Source organism: Rhinoderma darwinii, chromosome 2 (genome assembly GCF_050947455.1).
Source record: "Rhinoderma darwinii isolate aRhiDar2 chromosome 2, aRhiDar2.hap1, whole genome shotgun sequence".
NCBI lineage: Eukaryota > Metazoa > Chordata > Amphibia > Anura > Rhinodermatidae > Rhinoderma > Rhinoderma darwinii.
The window spans coordinates 411,335,615-411,350,512 of NC_134688.1; the positions used below are offsets into that span (position 1 = coordinate 411,335,615).

A 14,898-nucleotide genomic window follows, 5' to 3' on the forward strand; every position below is an offset into this window, starting at 1 on the left:
TCTTGTCTATAGGCTCTATCTGGTACTGTAGCTCTATTCCATTCAATAGGGCTGAGTGGCAATACCAGGTATGCCGAGTGGTGCTATTTTAAGGAGGGGTCCCTTTATTTCAATCTTAATCAACACCTTCAAATGAGCAGACTTGTGGATGCAGAAGTAGAATTCTCGAAGAGTCACTCCAGTCAAAAATGAAAAATCAGCAGCACATGTGTTTTTTAATTTCACACGGTATAGTCTTTGTGCTTCCTGCTTTTTGCTGCTACTACAGCTTTTCTATGTTGCAGAATCAAGTGGCTCCATGCTGTCTGACAGAAAACATGAGGTATTTGTACATGTTAACATTATCCAAAACCCATCATCACTGCCGTACTATCAGTGTCCTGCAGGGGGGTAGTCATCATTGTAAAATCATGTGATTTTACTTGGGTATACATACACTTTAGGGACTCCGAAGCAGCGCATGACCGCACTGCTCTATTGTTATGTCAGCACAGGCTTCAGCTGCGGCCTAGTAGGGGAATCTCTATAATGAAACCATCCCAGTAAATTAAATTACATTTTGGGGGCCTGTAGAGCTCCATGACTTTGACCAAAACCTGATTTTTTTGTTTTCGACTGGAGTGACGCTTTAAGTAAATAATAATATTAAAGGTCTGTTTTGTCAAAAAATAGAAGAGACTCATAAAGCTTTCATACTTCTCCAATTAGGGTGCTCATACACATTAGATGAATGTCGACTGGCCACATAGCTAATGTGTATGGGGGTGCCCCGACCATGCCCCAACAGCCGGCCGAGCCGAGTATTCATACGTGTATTATAAGTTTATAGGCAGCTTGAACTGCATGAAAAAAATCCATCAAAGCTGCAAAAAAAATAAAATAAAATAGCAAATAATGTTAATGAGATATTAAGAAAAAGGGTTTATTGTTTAGTTGTAAATTATGAACCAGACCTGGGAGGCTTATCCTGGCCAGCGGACAAGGTAAGCACAAAAAAAAACAATAGATGGTGCAGCTGACCACAACTAGATTTTCCCCTATTATGGTGGCGGTAGTTTCAGAGTCGGAGTTTGTGCCACGTTGGGTTTAGAAAATTCATTGGTTGATTGAGAAAACGAGTAAATAACAATTTAAGTGCAACAATCAATAGAGGGCAATAAATGGTAAAGGAAAAGCTTTTATACTGCGTACGGAAAGACAAATGTCTTCTGTATACACAAATCTCGGAAACACATTCCTTCAAAAATCTTTTTTGAAACATCCTGTGGTTTTATGTTAGAAACATTGAGACCACTAAGTAAATCTTCACGCTTATTATTGTGGAAAAGATCTATAAACCTCTGCTGAGATTTCAGAACTAGGTTTGTGCCAGCAAACATCAGATAAAAACCATTAAAAATCAATTGCATTATCTTGTGTAGGTATGTAGTGATCACATATATGGATATTTTTGTCCTGGTATAACCTCGACTTACATTTAAATTGGTACAATACATGAGTTGATGAAGAGAGCACAATATAATATAATGCCTACACAGTCACATTTCAGTTTACAGTTATATTAACCCCTTCGTGACCAGCCTATATGACCCTTAATGACAAAGCAATGGTTTTAGTTTTTCCATCGTCGCATTTAAAGAGCTCTAACTTTTTTTTACTTTTCAGTTGACATAGCTGTATGGGGACTAACGGCACCATTTTGGGGTATATTTAATTTTTTGATTATCTTTTTTTTTGGGTGGGGGGGGGGATAGAAAAAAAACCCAGCAATTCCGCCATTGTTCTATGCGTTTTAAATATAGGCCGTTCACCGTTCGGTGTAAATAACAGGTTACCTTTATTCTATGGGTTCGGTACAATTACGGCGATACCACATATGTAGAGTTTTTTTTATGTTTTACTACTTTTGCACAATAAAAACACTTTTGAATTAAAATTATTTGATTTCGCATTGTCGCTTTCCAAGAGCCATAATTTTGTATTTTTCCCATCAATTTAGTGACATGTGGGCTTATTTTTTGCAGGACAAGACATAGTTTGCATTGGTGCTTTTTTAGGGTACATGGGACTTATTGAGTAACTTTTATTACTTTTTGGGGCGCAATGGAAAAAAATTGTAATTGTTTTTTGTGTTTTTTTTTGTTTTTTTACAGCGTTCACCTTGCAGTTTCATTTACATGTTAACTTTATTGTTTGGGTCATTACGGTCACGGTGATACCATATATGTGTACTTTTATTTATTTTTTACACTTTTACTAAATAAAAACACTTTGATTGCTACCGTTGGAGCAGAAGCTGTTTGAGCACCCGCTCCAGCTTGTACGGGACACCCGTGCAGGACTTAGACTACGCTGTCGTGAAAAGGCGGCGGCCTAGCCTAAGGCCCCTTGTGAAAAGGCGTATTGGTGTTCACTAAGGGGTTAAATGATGATAGCCAAAAGCAAAAATAAGCATCAGGTAATTGTACCCTGAGTAAACATATATTAGTAGGGGAGGACACTAATAACACATCGGTAGGGGGCGTGCTGACAATGACAATAAGTAACCTATAGAGAAGAGGTCTGTAATCACACTACATATGGTACAAAAAATACTTTATGAAATATATAATACATAAAAATGTTTAAAAGTGGATCATATACAAGAAACCGGTGTCATAAACCTGGGGGAAGACATAGCATTAATAAACTAGCAATATCTGGTACAGTACATACGAATTTTAATGTTAAACCCCACACTGGGGAAACGGCATACTATAGGTAAACTATAAAACTATAAAGGGAATGCAATATACATGCTCAATATGTAAAAAAATAGGAAAACTAGGTATATTCCTTAAATTGTAGTTAGCTAGATACATTAGCAAGACAGAAAAGATGCAAAGAGTATATTGCGGTAGGCCATAGGAAGAGTACATACCCATGGCAAAGTAAGTGGGTTTGGTGTCATCCTGGTGGTTTAGGACACTCACGTCACTTACTTTGCCATGGGAATGTAGTCTTCCTATTGCCTACCGCAATATACTCTTTGCATCTTTTCTGCTGGTTCGATGAAGCAGAAAACATGACTCGTCTGAGAAGGAAACCCTTTGCCAATCATTGGTGGTCCAATTCTGATACTGCTGTGCAAATTGAAGCCTTTGTTGCATAGGAGCAGTGACCATCCGTCTGCTTCAGAGCCCCATATGCAGTAGGGTTCGCTGAACTGTTGTTTTAGACACACGTCTGGTAGCCCCCCCTGGTTGATTTTCATAGTGAGCTGCTCCACTGTAACGTGTTGTTCGGCCCTCGCGCACCTTCGTAGCCAATGTTCACCTCTCACATCAATGGCACGTGGTGCTCCAGTTTCCACGTCAGTTATTCCCAATGGTGCCATTTGTCCACTCACCATACACTTACACCACAGCAGCACACGAACAGTTCACAAACTGCGCTGTTTAAGAAATACTGCCACCCTTGGCCTGAAAGCCAATAATCATCCCTATTTGCAACTCCGATAAATTGCCCCTTTTACCCATGGCAACGAGTGATATGTGTCCAGACAGCCTATCGCACACCTTATATACCTACCAAGCCAGCCCACGACACATCACTTCCTTCATGGGCTACGCGCTGCTGACGTAGAGTAGGAGGTGGTCATAATAATGTGACTCAACTGTGTATTTAATGAAAGTAATTTTTTTGTAAAATATGTAGTGTGATTACAGGCCTCTTCTCTATAGGTTATTTACAGTTATATTAAGTAGACCGATGCTACACAATGTCAGAAATATGTTTGAAAGTTCTAATATTATGACGTTTTAGTCTGAAATATTGTTGTCATTAGCTATTGAGAATTGTTGAATGGAATATGTATAGCACCACTGCCATAAAACAGTATCCACTTCAAAAGTATGCCATTCTAATTCTTCCATCTACGTTTTTTTTACATATGCGTTAAACTTATAAGCATACGTTTATATATACATTTTTGTATTCATTTTATGTTTCATTTGTATTCCGTATACGTTAAACATTGAGACATCTTTTTCCACTACAAAAACAAAGTACTTAAAGGGGTATACAAGTGTAAGGCATTACGTTTGCATAAGTCACTCATTGACTATAAAGTAAAATTATACAGAGTATATATTTTCTTTGGAGGACAGAATAGCGTGGTAGAAAAAAGAAAGTGTAAATAGCATATGCCGATGTAAAGGCAGTCAAAAGTATACTCTTTTGGACTAGGTTTGGCTCATTAAAGTCAATAGAATATGCCGAGGAGCATAAGCTTGGGATAGGGCATAAATGTGATGTGAACAGGGCCTGAGATGTTTATAAAGGAAAAAAGCAGCAGGATCTTTGAGCACTCTCTAGGCAACACTCTGAATGCTCAGTTCGTCTGCTAACTTTCATGGCTCTGTTCCCACCCTGAAAGGTGGCAAATATCCAAATTCAACCAGCACCTATTGTGGGTAAAATGTGGCTTCCAGAAAAACTCCCATGTGAACAAAATTAAGTGGGAACCCCCATAGTTCACACAAAGTGGGGCCCATACGGTTTGTCACAGAGACTCAGTTCATGCACTACAATGAAGAAACTTAATGCAGATAGTGAAGCTTTAAAGTGAGTAATTCCAGTTGGAAATGCTGACAAGAGTGTTGTGCAGGGTAGGGATGAGGGGTACGTGGGGTAGACGTCCACCTACGATGCTACTGTAGAAAGGAGGGGGTGCAATTTATAGATCAAAAAACAGTCTGCTTTTAAATTAGGTTCCGTTTGCATTATCATTGATTTAAATCGTAATTCTTCCATTGTAAATAGTTTCCATTCCATAAGGTTTCCATTTTTTTTAGTGGAAACAATTGTGTAGTCGACTACTATTGTTTCCGCTTAAAAACCGGACACCTTACGGAACGGAAACAGACGAAAACCATTTGCAACTGAAGCACTACCATTAAAATCAATGGTAATGCAAACGGAACCTATGGTTTCCGTTTGGCTTTCCGTTGATGTGTTCCTCCGACGTAAAGGTCTAACAGAACCCATGAATGGAAGCCCAACGCTGATGTGAACAGGAGCTAACTCACTGCAAATTTTTGCAGGATATATTGGTGTATGACTATACAGAAGATGCTACTTGACAAGAGAACTTACCTTTTTGCTAAATGAGGAGAATGGGTCAAGTCGTTCTTCATACTGGGAGGAGTAACGAAGCTCAGTGTCATCACTCTTACTTCCCTGGTGGAGGAAAATAGAAACATTTATTGCATTTAATTGAGAATGGGTGAATTTAAATGCAAGTCAGGTTTCAGTATGTGTCAATTGTCCTCATAAATCAAACTCATATCAGCTAAAGAACAATATTCAACTACCAAAATGTTTATTTTCCATTGCTAAAAAATTATTTTCTTTTAATGTCTTTTAACCCAATCAAGGCCTCATGCACATGGCAGAGCAGTGTGCTCGGAGCCTGTATGGAGCCACACGGAGTTCCTGCAGAACGCTAATATTGAGCTGTAGGAACCCCGCATGCTGCTTTATTGTGCTTCTGTACGGTTAAGTATTGCTGAGGTATTCTTCCCTAGAAGCATTGAAGGCGTCTGATGGAACATGCCATGATATTTTTAATATGAACTTGGAGGCATACAGAGATAGTAGTGCCTCACAGATGTCTACGGACGCTGTATTACGGCTCCTTATAAGTTGTACAAAGACGTATCACGGTTTTACGGTGATTGATATTGACAGCTGAAGGCCCCAAATAGAAGGAATAAGTTCTGCACCTTTATAAATAGTACTCAATGAGCAGTATTGTAGGAATGATATGATTGGGTAAATTCTAATTCTGCCTCTGACCCAATGATCACGTGAGAACTTAGTATTTAGTGACAGCTGGATTTTAATGGACCATGAACAGTTTTGGTGCTATTTTAACCTTACCTGAAACATTGCATCCCCCAAAAGTAGGTAGACCGTGTAAAAATAAGAAAACAAGAAAAACACTCAGGCTGGACCTACACCTTACACCAGTATTGGCAAAAAAATTAAATAAAGCTAAGACATCAGCAAATCTATTTCAGTATCCTATATTGTAGAGCTGTTTTACATGATTAAAAATTATGAAGTTTTGAATTGGAACATTTTGATTTTGTTACAATTTTCAGCTGCTTTAGTCAGAGAAAAATAGTAGAATAATAATACAGGTATAAAGACCTATCTGACACACAAGGCTTCGTTCACATCTGCGTCGGAACTTGGTTCATGGGTTCCATTATACCATTCCGTCAGGGGAACCCATGAACGGAATCCAAGCTAACCATAGGTTTCCGTTTGACTCACTATAGATTTCAATGGTGAAGGATCCGGTGCAAATGGTTTCCATTTGTCATTGTTGTGTAAGGGTTCTGTAGTTTTTACGGAATCAATACCGTAGTCGACTGCGCTATTCATTCCGTCAAAATGACGGAACCCTTACACAACGGTGATAAACGGAAACCATTTGCACCGGATCAGTCACCATTGAAATCAATGGTGATGCAAACAGAAACCTATGGTTTCCGTTTGTTTCAGTTTGAATTCCGTTTATGGGTTCTTCTGACGAAAAGCTCAGACGGAACCCATGAACGAAGCCCTGACGCAGATGTGAATGAAGCCTTAAAGTTGCAAAAATTACTTAGGCAGCTTAATGCGTAAATAAATTATGTCAGTTTGTACTAAAAATTACTAAATTGTGTGTTTGGTCGTTAAAGCCCAATGTATTAAGGGGTTAAAATATATCATTTGGAAATACCTACAATATACACGTACAGCATTATGTGGCTCTTTGAATTTAGAATAATGACCTCTTTAGCCTTACAAGATGGTTCAGTATTCATAGTGGACAGAGGCCGATGATCGAGACCTTAGTAACAGTCCCATAATGTCACGTAAAAGGTTCCTATTATAAGATTATTCCGGAAATCAAAATGATCAGAAAACTAACTCACTCTGCCCGCGTAACTTTGTAGGAATTTAATCTTTTCATACAGCTTGATGTTGTCAGCTCTCAGGTTGTCCAGCTCGCTTTGAAGTGCCCTCATAGTATGATGCATCATACGATTTTCCTATTTAGATGAGACAAAACAAAACAGTCAAGAAATGAACGGCAAAAATAACAAATGAAAAGTCACATGTAGTCCTGGTAAAAAATGAGAAAACTCATCTAAAAAGAAAATCTTCTCATAAACTACGACATCACATCCACAATATAAGGAAGAAATGGAAAGTCAGACTCCCCAAAATAAAGGTGATCCTCTTATTCCCACATACGACGTTTCAGCTCAGGGTCAGCCTTTCTAAGCATTACACTTTTTGATCTAGTGCCGCTGATATCCTTTGAATTTACAATATAAGGTGGATGTTACTTGTGGGACACTTACAATATATTTCATGTTTTCTGGCATGTGCCATTTTTAAAATCTGAAATGATCGGTAATCCAGAATTTCATAAAACTAGAGATAGCACAAGTCTCACTGGATTGAGAGTAGAATAATTTATGTTGAAAATGATTCTTATTCTAAACTGAATTTTAATTTTCATTAGGCTGCGTGTCTATTTGATGGACAATGAATGTGAAGAAGAAAAAATATCGTCTTGTGAAAGGTACCGAATCTCCTTGCGGAAATCCAGCTAAAAGTAGGAAGTCTTTGAGGCAATGTTCAACGGCAAAAGTATGCAAAATAGCGCTCATTTAGAAGAAAGAAAATTGTATTTCTATTGATACCCATAGTTGGCTACTCTGTAAATCAATGAGCGTCAATAACATTCGGCAATGTCTTGCAGTAAACAGTCCTGCATAAACTGGCAGGGAAAGCGGTGGTTCATGTATCTCCGGTCCCTCTATTTTTGGTAAAGGACTAGTTAGATGGGAGACATGTTTTCCTATAGTAAATTGCCTCGTAAAGAGAAAGTGCCAGAAGCCCCACACTTTTTTCCCACATTATTGTTTCACATGCAGTCAGTGCCGGATAAGGTTTGTTAGGGCCCCAGGGAATTAAATTTAGCGGGGGCCCCCATTCCACCTATATCAGCCAAGTATAGGATGTATGTCGTCCTCTCCATTAAAGTCTATGGGTAATATGGAGATAGCCAAGCCAGTGACTTAGACCTCAAAAGAGAGGGTTGCGTGCATGTAGCTTCACCTTTCATCGGCTGGATAGGATTCCATCTGGGGTGGGGGTCTCTGAGGTAAGTAGTGTATAAGCTATCCATAGAAATATAGATTTATATATATAGATTTTTTGCGATAGGCTTTCGTGTAGGTTCCTTTGTTATAAACATCTACTAAGGGTTTATTGATATTTAGGTTGATAGGACTGCCTGAGCAGAAAGGGTGGGTGGTGGAGGCAACCCTAACTCCTGAAGGTGGTGGAGGACATGCGGCAGGTGCTCGTTGTGCTCTCCCTAAAATCCGACCCCCATATGCAGCAGCGTGAAGAGAAGTAAAAGGGACAAAATAGATGCGTTTTTGGACTGAAATAAAGACTTTTAATATTATTATTTATAATATGTGGATTGCAACATTTGTTAGATCAGGCTGCAGACAAAAAAGGGACAACATGGCAACCGTTGCTACAATTTTTATTTAATTTTGTGTTGTTTTAAATTTAGTTCCCATTTTTAGTTTCATAATCTGGAATGTTAACCTTCCATGTTTTAGGTCTATAGATGATTGCTGATTTTACGAAATGGGTAACAATTTTATAAGAGTAAACAAGATATAGGATTATTTCTTATCATTAAATTTTAGGTAGTACTGACTATGCTTCTTGTACAAGATGGAGTCCAAGCACTCTGTGGGTAAGTTCACATGTAGTATAAATACTGTGGATTTTCCGCAACAAAATTTTGTTGGGGAAAATCCGCAGCATAAACAGTAGCAGCAAATTGAATGAGATTTGAACAAATCCCATCCACACTTTTTTGAATCCACAGCATGTCAATTGTATTTGCGTAACCGCTGCTTTTTTTGTTGCGGGTTTTCCCCATTGAATTCAATGTGAGGTAAAACCCGCAACATATAGGAGATGTTGCGATTTTTACAGAGGAAAAGCTGGGATTCCGCTGCAAAAATCGCAACTTAGATGAAAATAACAAACTTATACTTACCCAAAACTCTGTGCTTCTTCATCCAGGCCGGCCTCCTGGGATGACGTTTCATCCCATGTGACCACTGCAGCCAATCACAGGCTGCAGCGGTCCCATGGGATGAAATGTTATCCAAGGGGGTGGCTTGCAGGACGGCAGAGGGACGCGTCGCCATAGCTACGTAAGTATGACATTTTTTAATGTGCAGTTTTCCATAGTGGACATTTCGGCTGAAAAATTGCACCACAATTTGGTGCGGTTTTTCGGCCGTAATACCTTGCGGCGCCCAGGTCAGATATGCTGTGTGCTTTTACGTAGCGTATCCGCCCTGTGTGAACATAGCCTATCAGTTACCGAATATAACATGCTATTTCATACTTTTCCCATTCTTCATCTAATATATACAATCTGATCTGATGCTTAATGGCATAATTACAATTGCATCAGAATAGCAGTAGATTATAAAGAGTCTCATTTGATGTTCAATGTAAGATGCCCACCAGCCTTATCTCATGCTCAGTATAGTAAAAAGACAAAACAAAGAATAGGCAAGAGAGGTCGCCACGGCTGTCTCTCCTGTTAAGGATGGAGCATCACTATTGCACTCATGTAACCTACAAGGGTGCTCACACTCCTATCTTCTCAGGAAATAGATAACAAAGGCCCTGTCTACAAAAATGCATGGCAAAAATATTAAAATAATAAAATTTTTTAAAGAAACCCTGCATTACTGGCTGCAGAGAGGTTCTGGACTTGGATTATCCATGTATTTCATGCTTTAAATGTCCAATGAAAACTATGGAAACTGACTTCCAGGGGCATATTCTCACTCCGCAGTTCTTCCCGTAAGCGTCAAACATGATTCAAGCACATTGGCCAATATAATGTACATAGTAGAATGTAAGAGGTGACTTACTGCTTCTAGTTCTTGATTTCTAGCTCTGAAACGCTCCCTTTGACTGGATATGATTGACAGGAGAGAGTCCATTTGTCCTTCAGGAATTGGATTACTTGCAGAATAACCTGGAATTTTACAATAACAGTTGTATAGCGTTCACATAAACATAAACATAAACTTATATAGAAGGTTTATATAAGTCACATAGAATCAATAACGTGGTGTCAGATTTTTACTAGTCCAGCTAGACTGTTTTCTCTCTTTGATCGTCTATATTGATCTATTACACAGTAAGAGAACAAGCATTGCTCGTCATTCTGCATAAGGCAGGGCTAAATATGCTAAAGAGGCATCTCTCAGTTTTATTGGCTGGTAACAGACCATGTGGTCGGGAAGGCGCCATATATGCAGTCACGTGGTGCAGCCTCTGTTCTGCATACTGCACATTACTTTTAGCACCTATACATTTCTGGATACTCTTAGTAGTGGTCTATCCTGGTGACACATCCTCTTTAAAGGAGAGCTACCAGAAGAAGGCCCATAAGTGATCATAACTCATAACAGAAGATATTAAAAACTGTATTTCACATTTTAAGGTGTATTGAAAGATATTTTGGGGTCATCAGTAGCTGTTAAAAAGATTATACCCTCAAAACTTTCAGCTTAAAATTAGTACCTAGAAAACCTGAACTAAAGGGGTTGTTCCATGATAAAATATTACATCTATCAATATGTTTTCAATTGAAATCATTTCAATAAAATGCTTCTGTATGTAGAGTTATTGGGCATGCGTGACCACCGACACTGGAAACAGTAGCTGGTTGATCTGAGAGGGAATCAGAAGAACACCAGGGGGCGCCATTTCAAGTATGAAACAGCATAGAATTCCAAATTATTATATTTTTTTTTGAGTGATCTAACAGAGTAATGTAATATAAGGTAAGGGGACAACCACTTTTATTAAGAGAATTAATTTATTTTATTTATTATCCTTTATTTTTAGAAAAATGAAATATTCTGAATGTAAATCTTCAAAATGATAATTTATATAAACATTCATGAGAATATTGCATGTGTTGTTTGTGCCAGAAACATACAGTACTTACTTGACAAAATAGAGGTTGATCTTCCTTTGCCCCATCTTTGGAACACATCTCACCACTGCTAGGTTGTTATTAATAATTCTTAATATTTTTCTCTATATATTAACTCAATTAGGCTGACAATTCCAGTAGACATGTCAAATATAAAGATTTTATGCCTGGATCTCTGTAGGGACCAACTTACTGCTTTGGTGATAGGTCACTATAGCACAGAAAAAAACATCCTTACCATAAAAAACTGCAGTGGCCTCTTTAATGGGGTCAGGGATCTTCTCCATGCTGGGCACCGCAGCACCCTGTGGATTATAAAATATTATTATTACAGGCAGACTTTTATTATACGGCCAGTACACAAATATTGTTGTGTCTGTATAAATTCTTAGACAAATTAGGAATATTTTGTGGAATGTTTCTGTCATGTTAACATCTATGTTGGTAGTGTAGGTCACCTACAGTAAGTAGAGCCATGAGAAAATGTAACGGATACCTCAGCATCGGGTCGCTGGACAGATGACATAGACTGGATGGTGCTCAGGTCATGCTCCAGTTTGGAGATCAGGTCTTTCTGCTCCGCCACTGTAGTAACGGCTTCTGTGAACTGTAGCTGTAACTCTGCACAGCGAGCTGGAAAATAATACATGGAAGACATTTCAGCTCATATGAAGGAGACCCATGGGAGCCAGTTACGTCACTAAATGTCCATAGTATTCAATCAATGATCGGCTTAGATAGAGAACACTTGTTAATTGATGTAATTGGATTCCTCGTGCACATTATAAACAAATATCGATTTGCCCTTCATCACTGACAGTCTTATACCTTCCTGGAGATGGAGACCATATGTATACATTTGTTGTATAGTGATGTTTGTAACACCCATGGCCGAGGACCGTAGGGATTACTCACCCCCCGACGGCGGCAGTCATGGATCTGCGAGCGCTGGCCCCTAGCTCCTCCTCAGGAGACGCCAGCGCTCACTTCCGTCCCGTTCGGCAGCATTCCATAGGGTGCGCACACACACTCATGCCCAACCTTAACGGGCCAGCGCGCGCACCTGGAGTAATGTTCCAATTAGCCTAAATCACCCTGGATTGCCAGAAGGGCTCTGCCCCTTCATTCATCGCCTGAGCGTTGTTGTTGTATACCCGTGTTTGTCTTGAAAATGGTCCCTTGAGTGTTTTCCAGTTCCCAGTGTTCCCGTTCCTGCTACCTGTATCCTGTTCCCGTGCTACCGTGTTCCTGTGCTGTACAGTGTTGGAGTCGTTTCGTGTCGTCTACTATACCTGCTGAGTTTCACCGCACCTGTTGTCTGCCTGCTGCCAGAGTTCGATCCGAGCCTAAACCATCACTACTGTTTGTATTGCCACAGGTACCTTTATCCGAACTATAGACATTGACTTTGTACCCTGTTTGGCCAGCTGCTATACCGCTACGGCGGTACGGCCCAGTGGGTCCACATACCCACAGATCGTGACAATGTTCTTGTCTAATCCAGATTGGTGGTGGTCCAGCAACTCTCCTCTTAGTCCATCACATTCTCAGAATATTGAGAGTATTATGGTTTAATAAATTAAATTAAAATACAATAACTGTCCTATGCTTAAATTGTAAATTCTTTGTCAATTTTTTTCTTGAATTTACTGTGATAATTACAGTTGCAAAAATTTGTATATACAATAAATAAATTTTTGCGAGATTTCATTCATTAGGGCTCTTGCACATGACCCAGTGCCACTCGGGCTGTTTTTCATGGCATCGGAGTGGCACCCGATAGTTTTCACGGACCCATTTACTTCAGTATGTGAATCGGGTCCGTGAAAATGGACATGTCCTATCTTTCCACGGATCATGGACGGGACTCACAGTCGTGTGCACGAGCCCTTAGGGTCAACTAATGCCTCAATGTCACTAAGTATAATACAGAAAATAATTGACAAATAGAACGGTTACCATAATCAAGATCTGATACATTAATACAATAATTCTACACAATAACAATATTCTACAAATAGCTTTGAACTATATTTCCGCAAACATATTACAAAGGCTGTCATGGCTTGCTGTTAGTTTTACAATAGCCGGAGAACTACAGTTTGCAGTACAATGATATGAAGTGATAGGTTTCGATGCTTTAATTGTTGTTTGTTTATAATTTAAGATAAATACTAGATAGGCATGTTCATAGCAGTTCTTAATCTCATTAATAATACAATTTTTACATTAAAAAAAAATAAAGTTGGTGGTACCTATAAAACCGTGCTGAAATGGTAATTTTTCTATTAGTTTTGTAAGACTCTGTATTAGAGATATAGAGAAGTCAAACAAACTCAATGGAAAACAATGAAGGTGCCAAATGACAAAATAGATCTCGGGATAGTAATAGGAATAAATAAAACATTGCCAGATCGGAAAAGAATATGACTCTCAAAACTTTATATTGACTTGTACTGATTTTTCATTCCAATTTATTTGATGGTATTATGAGAGAATTGTTAATAAAAACTGTTTAAAAAAAGAAATAAAAAGATTTGTCAGATAAAATGGAAACATAGACATTTGAGCAGACGTATTACCTACAGGACCACTAGATGTCAGCATTTCATAATAAATAGGATCATTTGTCGTATTTATTTTAATAAAGTTAAGTTGGTGGGTGAAATTGCACACACTAAACAGCCCCCAGAAGTGCCAATTGGGGTAAAGATAGTGGAAATTAAAATAATAAGGGGGAATTTTGCAGTGACCACAATATTATATAACATCACATATATACTGAGCAAAATTATAGAATTTCATTTTGGTCAAGTATTTATACTTCATTACAGAATATACATTCTACTTATCATTTAGGGTATGTTCACACGATGAGAGGCATTTACGTGTGAAAAGACAGACTGTTAGGATATGTGCACACACACTAATTACGTCCGTAATTGACGGACGTAATTCGGCCGCAAGTACCGGACCGAACACAGTGCAGGGAGCCGGGCTCCTAGCATCATACTTATACAGTAGTTCCACGGAGAGGCAGGGACTCCTAGCATCGTACATAAGTATGATGCTAGGAGCCCGGCTCCCTGCACTGTGTTCGGTCCGGTACTTGCGGCCGAAATACGTCCGTCAATTACGGACGTAATTAGTGTGTGTGCACATACCCTTAACAGCTGCCTCGTTTCACACATAAATGCTCCTCCTCGCATTTTGCGAGCCGTCTGAGACGCTCGTAAATCTTGAGCTGTGCTTCATTGAGTTCAATGAAGAACAGCTCAAATTACGTGGCAAAGAAGTGCCCTGCACTTTTGTGCCGAGGCAGTCCATTTACGCGTCGTCGTTTGACAGCTGTCAAACGACGACGCGTAAATTACAGGTCGTCTACATAATACGTCGGCAAACCCATTCAAATGAATGGGCAGATGTTTGCCGACGTATTGGAGCCCTATTTTCAGACGTAAAACGAGGCATAATACGCCTCGTATACGTCTGAAAATAGGTCGTGTGAACCCAGCCTTACAGTTAGGCTGGGTTCACACGACCTATTTTCAGACGTAAACGAGGCGTATTATGCCTCGTTTTACGTCTGAAAATAGGGCTACAATACGTCGGCAAACATCTGCCCATTCATTTGAATGGGTTTGCCGACGTACTGTGCAGACGACCTGTAATTTACGCGTCGTCGTTTGACAGCTGTCAAACGACAACGTGTAAAATACAGTCTCGTCGAAAGAAGTGCAGGACACTTCTTTGGACGTTTTTGGAGCTGTTTTCTCATAGACTCCAATGAAAACAGC

At 39.2% G+C, this 14,898-nt stretch overlaps 1 protein-coding gene across 1 annotated transcript in view; it reads right to left on the bottom strand.

The window, feature by feature from the left end:
- Window positions 1-14,898, bottom strand: part of CUX1 (cut like homeobox 1) — a 356,348-nt gene that overhangs the window by 19,400 nt on the left and 322,050 nt on the right. Inside the window, exons 15-19 of the mRNA XM_075854200.1 lie at window positions 11,598-11,734; window positions 11,340-11,406; window positions 10,026-10,132; window positions 6,969-7,085; window positions 5,137-5,220 (exon numbers count right to left, since the gene is read on the bottom strand). Coding sequence (XP_075710315.1) covers window positions 5,137-5,220; window positions 6,969-7,085; window positions 10,026-10,132; window positions 11,340-11,406; window positions 11,598-11,734 — 512 coding nt within the window. The remainder of the gene's footprint in view (window positions 1-5,136; window positions 5,221-6,968; window positions 7,086-10,025; window positions 10,133-11,339; window positions 11,407-11,597; window positions 11,735-14,898) is intronic.